Source organism: Nothoprocta perdicaria, unplaced genomic scaffold (genome assembly GCF_003342845.1).
Source record: "Nothoprocta perdicaria isolate Ctin4 unplaced genomic scaffold, notPer1 scaffold_269, whole genome shotgun sequence".
NCBI lineage: Eukaryota > Metazoa > Chordata > Aves > Tinamiformes > Tinamidae > Nothoprocta > Nothoprocta perdicaria.
In genome coordinates, this window is record NW_020455498.1 from 147287 (window position 1) to 160764 (window position 13478).

General features: G+C 42.1%; 1 protein-coding gene across 5 annotated transcripts in view; it reads right to left on the reverse strand.

Moving 5' to 3' along the window:
- Positions 1–7575: 7575 nt before the first annotated feature.
- Positions 7576–13478, reverse strand: part of ELMO1 (engulfment and cell motility 1) — a 241407-nt gene continuing 235504 nt past the window's right edge. For all 5 annotated transcript variants that reach the window (XM_026040820.1, XM_026040821.1, XM_026040822.1 and 2 more), the window contains 2 exons: positions 13198–13275; positions 7576–8730 (listed from right to left, as the gene is read on the reverse strand). In XM_026040820.1, the coding sequence (XP_025896605.1) occupies positions 8530–8730; positions 13198–13275 (279 nt within the window). In that variant the 3' untranslated portion in view covers positions 7576–8529. The remainder of the gene's footprint in view (positions 8731–13197; positions 13276–13478) is intronic.

A 13478-nucleotide genomic window follows, 5' to 3' on the forward strand; every position in this document is an offset into this window, starting at 1 on the left:
ATTCTGGTCTAGCATATCTGTTTGATCATCCCTACATTCACCTCTGTCTTTTAGAGATGAAGATTTATTATCTTCATTGCCAAAGCAAATGGAATCTTGTACTAATACAATTCCTTTCTTTAAGAAAATCATATATATCATCTGGAAACATTAACTACTCTTTTCCATTCTAGAGTATTTCAGGAATAAAATATAGCCAGGATCAAGTCCTCATCAGATCAAARTGAAAGAACATTTAGCATCTTCACCTGGGGAATGGGTTCCTAAATAAATCCTGCACCAAATAATACTGCAGTGCTCTGCAACTGACTAGTTAGACAATTCTGGCTTAGAGCTATGGCTTATTTCAAGCAAAATCTATGCATTTACCATTCGTGGCAAGCTAGAAGAAGCCAAAATTTGCTACAAATCCATCCAAGAGACAGGGACCTTTGCCCAAAGGAAGCCCCTTAACAGGTTTCAGAAGCTGTGAAATTGTAAAGATGGAAAAGGGTCTTTCCCAGAAAATCGCTATTTTCAAGAAGCTGGAAAAGGCATGAATATGGTAGCATTTTACTAGAATTATTAAGCAAGAGAACTAGTAGTCTGTTAACAAGTAAGTAGCACCTACAGATTCTCATCTTCCTGTATGGGGATTTCTTTTCTTCTCTGATACATGTCATAAAATTTTGGTCCTACAGCATCTTCTGTGCCCTGATATGCCATTAATATGACAAGACAGTCTCAGCAGCATTAAAGGACTAATTTCCATCAGGAGTGTATCCAACCAGTCAGCCTGGAAATGCGTTCCCAGTGCAGGAAGTGCAGCGTTAGACCCCATCAAGCTAGGTCTGTGGTGAAGAAGCCACCTTCACCCTTCAGTGAGGAGTTGTGGACATCTCTGGCACAGAGCCACACGTGGACCCTGAGAGCAGCTAGAGCTGCCTGGTCCCTCCAAGAAGACTTTCTCTGAAAGCAGCCCCACGTGCTGACAAGAGCTGACAAGTGCTCATGTCCAGGCTCTTGTCCCCACGATAAGGATTTGGGCTGTGCTCTAGCTGTAACGAATGGTACCAAACCAAACCAATTGTTACTTGTTTTATTTATTTATTTTTTAAAAGTACAATTTTGATTCATGCTTATAGTCATGCTGCCAAACTCTGATGTTTAGATTACTTTTTTTTTTTTTCACCAAATCCATTTGCCAGAAGTCTATTTTGGGGTGAAAATGGTGCTGTACAATTCATTTTTGTTTCTTGAATTTCATCTTGAATTTCTGTTGATGGACTTACAACACGTACCTTCTCTTTCAAGTCACCTATATGGTCAGGAAGGATGATTCCCCTCAGGTCACAAAGGTTTGGTGTTCTACATTCTGGAACTGTGCAAAAGCCACAGCTTCTGGTCAAGGATAAGGGATATTCTGAACTTTTGCAATAAATAAATAAATAAATAAATAAATAAAATAAAATAAATAAAATAAAATAAATAAAATAAAATAAAATAAAATAAAATAAAATAAAATAAAATAAAATAAAATAAAGGTAAAAAACGAAGGCTAACCTCCATCCTCTCTTGTTTTGATGCTGCCCAGCGGAGCATTCGACACTGTCAGCCTGTAAATGTGTTGGGTTTAGCCCTGTTTTCTTGGGAAATAAAGCCGAGGCACTTGCACCCTGTATGTGGGTGCATGTGCATCCACCTGCGAGCTGTCAGACTTGACAACAGGAGGCTCAGAATAATAAAATCCTTAGAAGTACCAAGCAAATAGGGGTCCTCACTGAAGCAAAGGCTGCAGCTGGAAGCATATCCTTATCGGACACTGGAGCAGCTATACAACAGCCAGCCCATCTTAATGCCTCAATCTTAGTTTTAAATGGAGCCAGTGAATCAATTGTATGAGACAAATGTTTGCAAGAAAACTGTCTCTGCTGGGTTGCACTTTGAAAACTYCTTGTGATAGGTGAAATGGTGGAAAAAAACGATAGAAATGTGTCAAAGAATCTCAGAACGGTTSAGGTTGAAAGAGACCTCTAGAGATCATCTAGCCTAATCCTYCTGCTCAAGCAGAGACACCTAGAGCACCAACTCTGAGTTGGATGCCCTGGGACAGATGGGGGAAAACCCAGAGCTTTGAGGTAATTTAAAGACTGAGGGCATCATATGTCAAGTAATATGTACAGTGGGACTGAAGCAAGTGAAAAAACAGAAATAATCCTACTGGCAGTGTTTAAATGTCATACTCCTGGCAGAAAATCCTTTCACATGCTTCCCTTCTTGCAGCTCAAAGCTTTTTAAATGCACCAAGCTTGTGCCACTTCAGCAGGGAGAGGGGGGCAACGGGAGGAGCTGTGCCCTGGGAAAACCTTGCAGAGRTGCCCTGTTCTTCAGGGAAACGTACAGCTTTTTTTGCAGCAGCTCCGCACCTCCGTCCTTCCCCTCCACAGCCACCCACACCTGGGCCCTCAGCGTCTACAATCTTACAGAAAACCTCTATTTTTTGAATCGTGGAAGATTCCTGCATTACTGCTCCCAACTTCTCCCCAAACTGGTAGGACAGCAGCAACAGCAACAACCCAAAGGAGTCCCAAAATATTTAAAGTCTAGGCTGACCATCACGTTGCCAACAACACTAAAATTAGACTCACAAGGTTTCTCAAGGGCTTAATTGCAGTGCTCAGTCAGGCTGCAAGCCCCTCTGAGGACAGTTGAAATAAAGTCACTCAAGACATCCCTACATGCCACAGGAAGGAAGGTCTGTCCTTGGGTGAATCACTCGGCAAAGCTGTATTGCATGTCCCTCACATCCGCGACATGCATTGCTGCCTTGTCACCATTCTCCCACCCCATGGCCACGTTGAGCAAGGCTGACAAACTGCCCAGAATGGCAGCACAGGACCCACAATGTGCTGGCTGCTGCCCTAGGTCGGGTCTCCTATGAACCACGCTATAGCCACGAGTCCAATGGCATTGGTGACAGTCATGGTGAGGCTCTCAACATGAGAAGACTTGTTTGGCTCTTCAAGACAGTTTGAAAATACAAAAGCTACTATCTCTGCAGAGATATTTTTACAATAAAGCTGGTAAATCCTCTAGTCAAAAAATACATGAATTTAGAAACTCTTCTATTTCTAGTAGCAATGTTTTTACTTAGAGAAGGAGGGCTAATGGAAAATTTCCTTTGACCTACATGTGTCTCTGGAAGCAAAGCAGCTCTGCTCTCCAGTGAGAGACCTTCAAGGTTTCCCAGCTAGACATGAAAATATAATGTAAATATATGTTATTAAATGAGCCTGAAACAGCCCCCAGTGCTTTTAACCTTACCTCCTGAGGCTGCAGTGGGGCCACATTGCACTTTGAAGCATCTCACTTCAAAAATTCAGGGCTCTGCCAACAGCCATTCCTATGTGGTGATGCCCCAATGAAGCTGTAATTCTGACACTGCTTCCACCATTCCCCTGTCAAGTTCCTCATTTTGTACAGAAGGTGCTTAATCTTTTTGTCTCTATATGAGACCCAAAGGCAAATGAAGCAGAAGGAGTAACACTGAATAATCGGGTGGTATCTTATTTAACCTCATACAGTAACTAGTGACACCTGATATATGTATCATCCAGGAAACTGATTACATGCATAGCCTAGAAACAAGCGTAAAAACCTCAGTATCTGGTAAAACAGCCTTTCTGCTCATATGGGCCATGACCTAGCCATGTCCACAAGTACACACTTGAAGTTAGGTGCCTGTTTATCAAACTGAAATCAAGTCTCCTTTGCTGCTTGAGGACAGGCATAAGCACTTTGCTAATCAAGGAGCAAGCAACGTGCATATTTAATATTCAAATACAATTATCATCTAGTGAAGGAGCACTGAGTCTTGTCCTGATTTAGCAAGCACAAATGACAAATGCTCTGTCATACAAATGCCTTCCAGAGTTTACAGGAATTTTACCCTTAGGACTGTAGAGGTCATGGGACTGCATCGGCAGTGAAATCCATTTCTCTTTGCTTCCAACTTCTTGATGGTCTTGAAAGAGGAAGGGATCTTATGACAAGTGCTTAGTATTGAAGGCTTATTTCTGATAGTAAGATACCTTAAGACAAAATACATATAGCCTTTACTGTCATTAAGAGTGAAACTGGGAGAAAATCTCATGTTCAGCTTACTACATTCTTTAGAGGAACAATTCTCCAATGTCAGCAAGCAGCACCAACAGAAGAGAGGGAGAAAGCAGAGAGGCAGTAGGAGAACTCCCTTCTCCTCCAAACATCCTCCATCACTGGTTGTCACTGAACATTGGCAGTGCTCACCACTTAAGAGCTGTTAGCATCAGAGCCACCTCCAGTGATTGCAGCCCGAGGGAATGAGAAGCAACCGAAGAGGAGCCTGGTGTTTTTTGTATTTGTACTCATGTCCTTATCTCTTCATCTTTGCATGCCCCAAAAGGATCTTTGCTTCTGCTTCTTTTGCTCCCTCCCTCTTGCAAGAGTTGCTGGTGTAGGGTGATGCTTGCACTTTGCCACACGCTGCAGTGTGCTCCATGAGCATGGTGGGGATAGGTGGGGGTCCAGCTAGTGGATCCCACTGGGTTTCCAGAGGTCTTCACATCCCAGGACGCATGTTAGGCCTGAACTACACGAAAGTACTGATGTGGGAGAAATGTTGGCAGCATAAGCCCCGGGCAAGCAAAATGCAAACCTGGATAAGGCATGAAGACATCATGAGAAGACTTGCAAATAAACTGGCTAAGGTCTGACATGATCATATTGCAGCCCTAAAGACCAAGTCCTTCCCTAACTGCCTCTTTGTGAGAGAAAGTTATTTTCTCTTCAAGCTCTAATGTTTAATGAAAGAGTTGACCCCACTGAAAAAGGAACTGCATCTGAGAGACAGCAATCAAAGGCTGCCTCAGAGCTTGCTTCAGTGCAGCATTGCTTAGTACCGCCGCTCTTCTTGTCCTTACAAGCAGCACAAGCAGCTCACTTACTAAGATACATATTTTTCTTGATTCACGCTTTCTGTTGAGTGAGTATTCATTCACTTTCAAAAGAAAAGTCACTTCAAAAACAGCGGCTAAAAGTAGACTTACTGTTTTTTTTCTTCTCTCTGCCTTTATGACTTTTACAAGCAATTACTCACTTAATGTTTTGAAATGATATAAAAAAACTTTCAATAGCAATTTTTGTTCTGCCTGTGAATGTGAAACCTTAAAAGCATTTCCAGAACACACAACAGCATGGGCAAATGAATTTGTTGTTTTCATTTTTTTTCTTTTTTTTTTAATGAATGGAAAGCAGCAGGCTACTTTGCGTCATTAAGCATATTATTTTTGAATTTCGTAACAGTGAGGGAACTTGTTTGACAGCTCTAGAAACCAAAACCAGGATTCTTGTAGGCACCGTGGCCCTCTGCATTGCTGTGGTAGCGCTTATAGAAGAGCCACATGGGCTATCACACCAAGGCATCCCTCCAGCCTCTTCTTCCTTCTGGCAGGGTGGGACACGTGAGGGGTGACAGATTAAGCAGCCCTGCTCACAGGACACGGTCTGCAAGGAGAGCTAGGCCACACGAGGAGACGCGACGGGGTGTGAGGAAGCTCCTCTAGGGGCAGAGCCCTTCGGGACGGGGAGCCCTGGCCCTGCCGCGGTGCTGCAGCGTCGCTCAGCTCCGCGCAAGGCCGCATCTGCCCGGAGGAGTCACGGGGCAGCAGGGAGGCGCTGGGCTGTGTCACCTACGTGCCCACGAGGGACGAGGAGAGAGCAGGGCGTGAGCATTTCACGCTCACCACACTGCTGGAGTGGTGTGAAGCTGCCTTAGTGTAACACAGACTGGCCCGAGGCTTTCGTCCATAGAAATGGAGGGCTGAGTTCCCAGCTCGTCTCCTGCTGCCTTTCCTGGGCTCTTGGTGTGCAGTCTCACTCGTCTTGGTGCAGGAATCAAGTCTAACCTTTCCCTCCTGCTCAAGCTGTCCCCAAGAGGACAGCTTTGTTTGCTCCTTTCTGATTCTGATTGCAGACATGCTAAAAAATTCTGCTAAAATCAACGCATGTCATCGCCACTGAACAGGCAGCATTTGGATCTTACCACTTGGAAGTGAAAGGTGTTTATTTTGACAAGGCAGAATACACAACTGAAGTCCAGCTCTACAGCCTGTAAATGAAAAGCAAAGGCAATGGGCAGCCAAGTCACAAACACTCAGCTAGGTCAGGGAGATTAACAAAAGATCTTAGACCCTTTGTTCTGCTCTGAGACTTGTCTTAAGACAAGAGGAAGCCTCAGGGCCTGTTAAGAGACGTGTTCCTACCTCCTTCCTCCACCTCCAGGACCTCTGAAATCCCTTGTGGCAGCAGTGCCCTTGCTTACAGACACTCCTGACCCTGACAACCTTTGCTGCAGCCTGACAAGGTTTCAGAGAATACAACATTTCCAGCTCTCACACTGCACACCACCATTCTCATTCACACTGCATCTTCCCTCAGGCCATGACCATTGCAACTTCCTACTCAAGTGTTTAACTCAAGAGTCTCTTTTCTTTTCCTTCTTTCACCATCTAATACAAATCTGCTAGATCAAAGCACTCATTAAACAAAAAGCAAATACTGCAAACAGAACTTCAGAAGTCTTTAATTTTACTACTTTACCATCTTTAGGACTCTTGCGTGTGAATTCATGATGTTCTCCACATTCTCCCTTTGATCCACCTGAAGGATGTAATTTCTCTCCTCTGCTTGGTGCGAATCACCCAGGAGGTTTGCCCCAGATCGAGGTGGAAATCAAAGGTCACCCATGTTGAGCTTCTGTATGTGCATGTGAACTGCTACCATCCTCTAGCACAACCTCTGATAAAACCCATTCAAGGTCTTTTTTAGCCTTGGTCCAAGCAAGAGAACAATTCACACAAATTAACATTTGTCTTCAGCTTGCATGGGGAAGGATAAGGACCAATGTGTTCTTCTAAATCTTGACCCCAACGTGTTCAGAGTAAAAGACTGCAAAGGGTGAAATACCTAGAAGATGAAGAATGGCAGAAATCCATTCTAGAAAGCCCAAACCTCCCCAGTACCATTCCTTTGTAACAAAACCAATGAACCAACACCACTCCAGAGAGAAAACGGCAGCACAAGGAATGCAGCTATTGCAGCAAATGTGCTTTAAGCAGCAGCCTTGAGTAGACCATCAGCATATCCGCATGCTCTCATTTCAGGTTTCTCAAAGACTAGGCTTACTCGTATATAAGATCTCCAGTCATATTTCATTTTTATCACCACAAGCAAGTAAACGAAATTAGATCTACACGAGRAAGATTCACTTCTCCCTCTCCTGCTTGTACCAAAGGTTTCAGAATTGCTAGGAATTTCTTCAGAACTTCAGAATTTCTTCAGAAACACAAGAACTGGAGACAACTTCAAATGAAAAAACAAAGTTGCAGGAATCATCACAACTCATGTTTTTATTCAACAGTGAAGTTGAAGGGAATATTTCTTTGCTCCCCTCGGGAAAATGTTCCAAATGGAAAATAAGTAAAAATATTGTCCCCCAAAAGTACTCACAATGAAATTAGTTTTCATTAAATATATCTGTTTGGCAAAATAAAGTTAACAAAAAAATAGAACCCGTACAAAAAAGAAATCCCTTGCAAATTGGTAACACTGTAGCAATGACAACAATGTAAACCTGGATGTTTGGCAGTTCGAATTAATTTGTGGAAAACTACTGCTGAACTTTGGACCGAGAAAATAAAAATCACTTTGAGTAGCAAGAAGCCAATTTCAGAGGCAACAGAGGCTCAGGGAACACTACAGGGACTGAACACACTAGTGGCTTCATACACAGTCTGCGCTCGTGATTTGCTAGTGCAGGGCTATGTAAGAGCTGGGAGAAACTGAAGTTAAAGGCTGTTGCAGCATCGCAGCGTATGGTACAGCAAAAACCTGCAGACTTTCCATTCTGGGAGCTGATCAGTTGGGTGAAGGCTGCTGACAAGACTCGAGGTGGTAGTGGAAAGAGTAATGACAGTGACAAACAGTGCAAGTCCGGGGAAGCAGTTAGCAATTTTTGTCATCACATTGGACTCAGTTGTGAGCAGACTCTTGGGAGCTTCTGGGGAAAATCTTCTGCTTACAGTAGCTGCTTCTGCTCCCTACCTCCCCCCTCCTTCCAGTTAAAGCCTCTGCCCTGCCAGGTGGGTTTCACAGGCATGCAGCGTGGTTGCACTGTCCTTATTATGAAGAATGTCTTTTCCAGTATTAAAAATGTAAAAAAGGTCCTTGGGAGGGTGCTTCTTAGTGGTGGTCTTCGCCTTAAGCATGGCCACTGGCCTGCAATTAGGAGTTAATTAGAGCAGTGTGGATTTGGATGAGCAATGGGGAGATGGGAACAGGGGAAGGAAGGGATGCAGGGAACAGGGAGGAATGCAAGTGTTTTAACATCCCTCCCCAAAGCCAAAATCCAAGGTGCACAAGTGGGTTTTTCTTTTCTCATTCTCATTTTTTTTTTCTTAAATCTCTGCAGTTACAGTATTTCCAGTTTCGATGCAAGTTGCAGTGGCAGCCTCAGTTACAGTCATAAACAAAGTCATAGTTGCTGGGCTCCTTCGGGATGGGCGGGGGAGCATCTGGGATCTGTATGTTTTCCAGGTCAAGGAGGCGCAGCTTGATCTCCATGCTGAGCAGCGTGTCTAAGTCGTTCCGTGTTAGATCACTCAACATATCCTTCCCAAGAAGGGCATTCAGCCCATCGGTCCATACACAGTACTGCACAGGGAAAAGACAAAAACCACCATTATTGGGTTTTCTGCACACAAATATCTTAGCTGGCCTTATCCTCTACAGTTACTGCTCCCCCAAAGACTTCTGAAGAGAACTATAGTCAGGCAGGTTCATCTTATTATAGTTCATATTATGATGAAGGTATGTGCCACAGAGCTGCTCTGAAGAAAAAAAATGGAGAGAATATAAGAATAGAACTAAAAATATTCAGTGTTTAGAAGTCAAGCATCTTGTCAAAGTTGTTGCTGACTCTTCCTTAATAGTTATGGGAAGAAGAATGGTACCTGACTTAGGACCAGGAACCTCTGGAGAGGCTTCCTTCTCCCCTTCCTGTTTCCCAGTATTTACAGACACTGCCTGCCTCTCTTAGGCTAAACTCTTAATTCTAAGACAACTAAGCCTCATGAGCTGAATCCCACTCAAAATTCCYCTTAACTCTTTCAAGAAGAAATTCTGTGCAAACCAGAAATTTACAGCAAAGCTAACCAACAGAAAGTGGTACCAAATGACATGTGCAGAGCTAGGCTCTTGTTTACCTCTACCACTCTGTATTCCCCTATTTAACAGGGCACAAAATAATACATTCTCAAAACTACAGAGTTTTGAATGTGATGCYATTCACGAAAATTAAATGCCAGGCTACATCGGTAAGTCGAAATGCTACAAAGGCCGAATTGGTCTCTAAAACCCATTTCAAAAGATATTGTTATCTTTTTCTCAAGAGAAGATACCACCTTATCCAATGACTTGCAACCTGAGATAAAGATGGGAGATCTTTTTATGAAAAGATCTTATGATTTTATGAATTTTAAATAAGCAACAAACACATGGGAGATATCCATCCAGAGTCAATTTCTATCAAATAACTCACTTTCATTTATTACTAAAAGCCATTTATGCAACTGTGAACAGAAGTACTCAAATGGCAGCATCTAAAAATAAAGATTTCAATCATGAACTTGTGTGTCCTAGTTTGCAGGAGAAAATTAAATCAACCATAACTGCATTTTTATCTTACAAATGCTTCTGTTAGATTTCATGCCAAAAAATGGATTTTAAATTTAGCTGACCATTTGCTACAAGTTTAAAGATAGCTGCAGTTGACTTTATGCTAGAGCAGAAATGGTTATTTATAAGGGAGAGAAACACCCCCCAACCTCTCGGGGTATGTCTTCATCCAGAAAAAAAGGGCATGTTTTTAAAATAGGATAGTTAACAYGCTTCAACATCCACGAGTGAAATCTGACCCATTTAAGTCAGTAACAGAATGGTAGCAGAGCTCAAATTTCACCCAGAGTGTAGATAAGCCAAGATGTAGCTTTAATATGAGATTAGCTACAGAGTGGAGACTGTATAGCTCAGGCTGCCCTGCTACCAAGCGCTAAAGAAACTACTTACCCTGCTTATTTGAGGCTCTCAACGTGGGTTACTTTTAAAGCATGTGGTTTTTATGGAATAGATGCCAAACATCAGAGGAAGAAAAAAGCTACCCCAGAAAWGTAATTACTTTTGAACAATTTTTTTAATGATTTGCTTAAAAGCATTTTTTTTTTAAATTTTCCCAGAACTCCCTTTGAAGAAAGGAGCTGACTGGCAAAAGACCTTGCTCATCTTGCAGAACTGTAAAACATCCATTCAATAGGTGCAGCATCAGATGTAAATTGTCCATCACCTGCTCAGTGGATACAGCCAGCACTTACTTGGGAGGAATCCCAGCACACCAGGCCAAGCAGAACTGAGGTTCACTCCTGTTCCAGATATAACTCATTCAGGACCCAGAGAAACCAAATTCTGGCCTCAATTCAGATGAATGCAATGGCCTGGAAAAGGGGCTTCCTCTCCACTCTCCATATTGGCAAGTGCATCTAATTAAACTCTCTACATTCTGAGCAGAGAGAAATCCTAATGAGCTGGTTAGAAAATGGAGGCATTCATTCAGAAGCTTTTTTCTTTTTTTCTTTTTAATATGCAAAACAGCCTAAGAGCCACTGAAAAATTAATTTACTACAGATTCATTTTCATAAAACTCCAGTGAAACCTAATTATAACCTCCCTCATCAGTTTCTCTGTCAGAAATCAAGGATAAGATTAATCCACCTTTCTTTCTACGTAGCTGAAACCAGCTATTAGTATTTAAATGAAAAACAAATACGATGGAGTGATCTCATAGTGCTGAATCCTCTGGCTAGCAGTAAGCTCCAACAGATGGCTAAGAGCATTGCCAAACTTCAGTGTGCAAGAATGAGGTTCAAATCTCTGCAATTCTGGTTCAGTAATGAGATTTTATTAAAGAAATATTTTGCAAGCCAAGCAGTGGGACCAGACAACCAGAGAAGTTGTGCAGGCTCCATTCTTGGAGGTTTTCTGGACCCATCTGGATACAGCCCTAAGCTACCTGGTTTGACCTCACAGCTGAGTCTGCTTTGAGCAGGAGGTTGACCCCGGACCTCCTGAGGTCCCTTCCAACCTAAATTATCTTACGATCCTTATTCAGTTTTTCTTTCTAGGGCACATTTGTTTTCCACATTCAAATATCATGCTACAATCACAAGGACTGTAGAAGTGCTTAAAAAAATAATGAAACCTGGAATTCTCATGTACTAACAGCATTTCTGGTGCTTCACCCAAAACTTTCCAAATCTTAACCTCACCAAATCTCCAGTGTTGACAATGCTACTAAACTAGCACTTGACAAGTACTCCAGTGGCTTCCATGAAGAGTCAAGGGTTTTATAACATTCTACTGGCCTTTTCTTGTTGATGTTTCCTCTGAGCACTAGTGCTTTTTACTTTAGTCACAATTCCTTCTTCTGTTGGAAGAAGTACAGAGGATAGGAGATGCCTTTTGGAAAATGTTCACTTGGGAACTGTCAAGCAGCAGCAGAGACTTCTGCCTCCAGCCAATTTTTGAGCATTCTAATTTTGTTTCAAAGCTAAGCAAGATCAAAAGGAGAGATAAAGATAACAGGTGTGTTAACACAACCATGAGCAATTGGGTTGCTGCCTTTCAAAGTCACTGCCTGTGAGCAGGCTGCAGTAGCARCTTTTGAGCATTTACTCCATTAAAGCATGCCCGTAGCCATTTGCTATATTTCCAATGGAAGCAGCTGAAAATTATGTTGATTTTCCTGACCATTTGCCCTTATGAGCTGAAAGAGACTGTAATTCAACTATTGGAGAATTTATATCAGAAAGCTATCTCTAACATATGTCCAGCTCAGAGGACGAACACAATCATGTCTTGCTTAGACCAACAGCTTTAATGGCACATCGTGCTTGGGAGCCTATTGCTTGTTTCTCTTAGAGGATAATTTACCAGCAAATCTTTCTCTGGAATAAACATGTTTGAAAATGACACTCAAATATTAATCCCCAGGAAAACCCAAATGAGCATAACCTCATTTCCTCTCTTAACATTAACATTTATTTGAAGGGTTTTATCCCAAAATGCAAATGTCGAAGCTGCATAACTAATGCACTTCACTTGTAATGCAATTTCATGCACTCTAATAACACTACAGCATAATACAGTTTAATGCAATCTTCTGTGTTTCATCTTTCTAATGCAGTATCCTGAACTGAGACCAAATGTGATATCACAAAACTACATGCAGATGGAAAACCAGCTCTTGCTACTTTAGAGATAAGAAGGAATACTTTATTTTGTCTTTTTTTTTTTTTAAATATAGAGCTCATTCTGTCTTGCGTGTATCTACAATTGAGATTATTTCTATATAGGAACTATCTATTGCCAACCATCACATATGGAGATGAGAGAAGACCATCTACGATTACTTGTCATAAGTGAGCTTAAGCAGTCTGAGACTATGAATTACTGGATATGTTAATCCTGGAAAATACAAGCTTATGGCTGAAATTGAGACTCAGGATGGTACAAGCTTCCCTGTTTATATTGGGGTCAAGACCAGATAAAGACAGCACTGATTTTTTAAACAGTTTGACTGTACAAATCAGTGTTGAACTAGATTCTACACAATAGGTCTGTCAACATTTAACAATTCAGTCTTGACAACACAGCAAAATCCTCCAATTCTCCAAAACAGATCAAAGCAGAAGCAGCCTTTATCACACTAGAAAATTGTCAGTAAAGTCTGTGTAACAGTGAGGTCTGCTCAATTTTTCTTCTTTCTCTTGTTTGTGGTTCATGTTTTGGTAGTGCTCAGAAATACTAGTCTTAAATCTGCAACCCTACATTGTTCTATGGTGTACAAACACAAAATATATTCCCTCTATGGTTCGGACCCTGCATGCAAATTGTTGAAGGTCCTGTTCTCACACTAATCCCTCTCCATTTAGTTTGTTATGAGACAGGACACTGGGTTTACTTCACCTGGAGTCATGATGACCATTTCTATGTTTTTGTAAAGCAGACCATTGTCATAATGGAACTATGAGATCTTCAGGGAAGTTTCTGTGCCCTGAACATACTCACCTCATGCTTGTCTGGAGCAATGAAATTCAGCTGGCCACTTGAGTCATATAAGATAGAGAAAGCAAGTTCTAGCACCTCCTGCAACAACACAAAGAAATATGTATCATAATCTGTAAGACGGGCATTCATATGGTCATGTCTTTCCTTCCTACCACTCACAGCCCATAGAAAGTGGAAAATAGGTAGCAACACTCCCCTGGCCTGGCCACAGCTGTCACAGTGCCAGGCCACTGCAACAGGCTGGCACAGCAACAGCTCCAACTCAGATGCTTCAGTCCAAG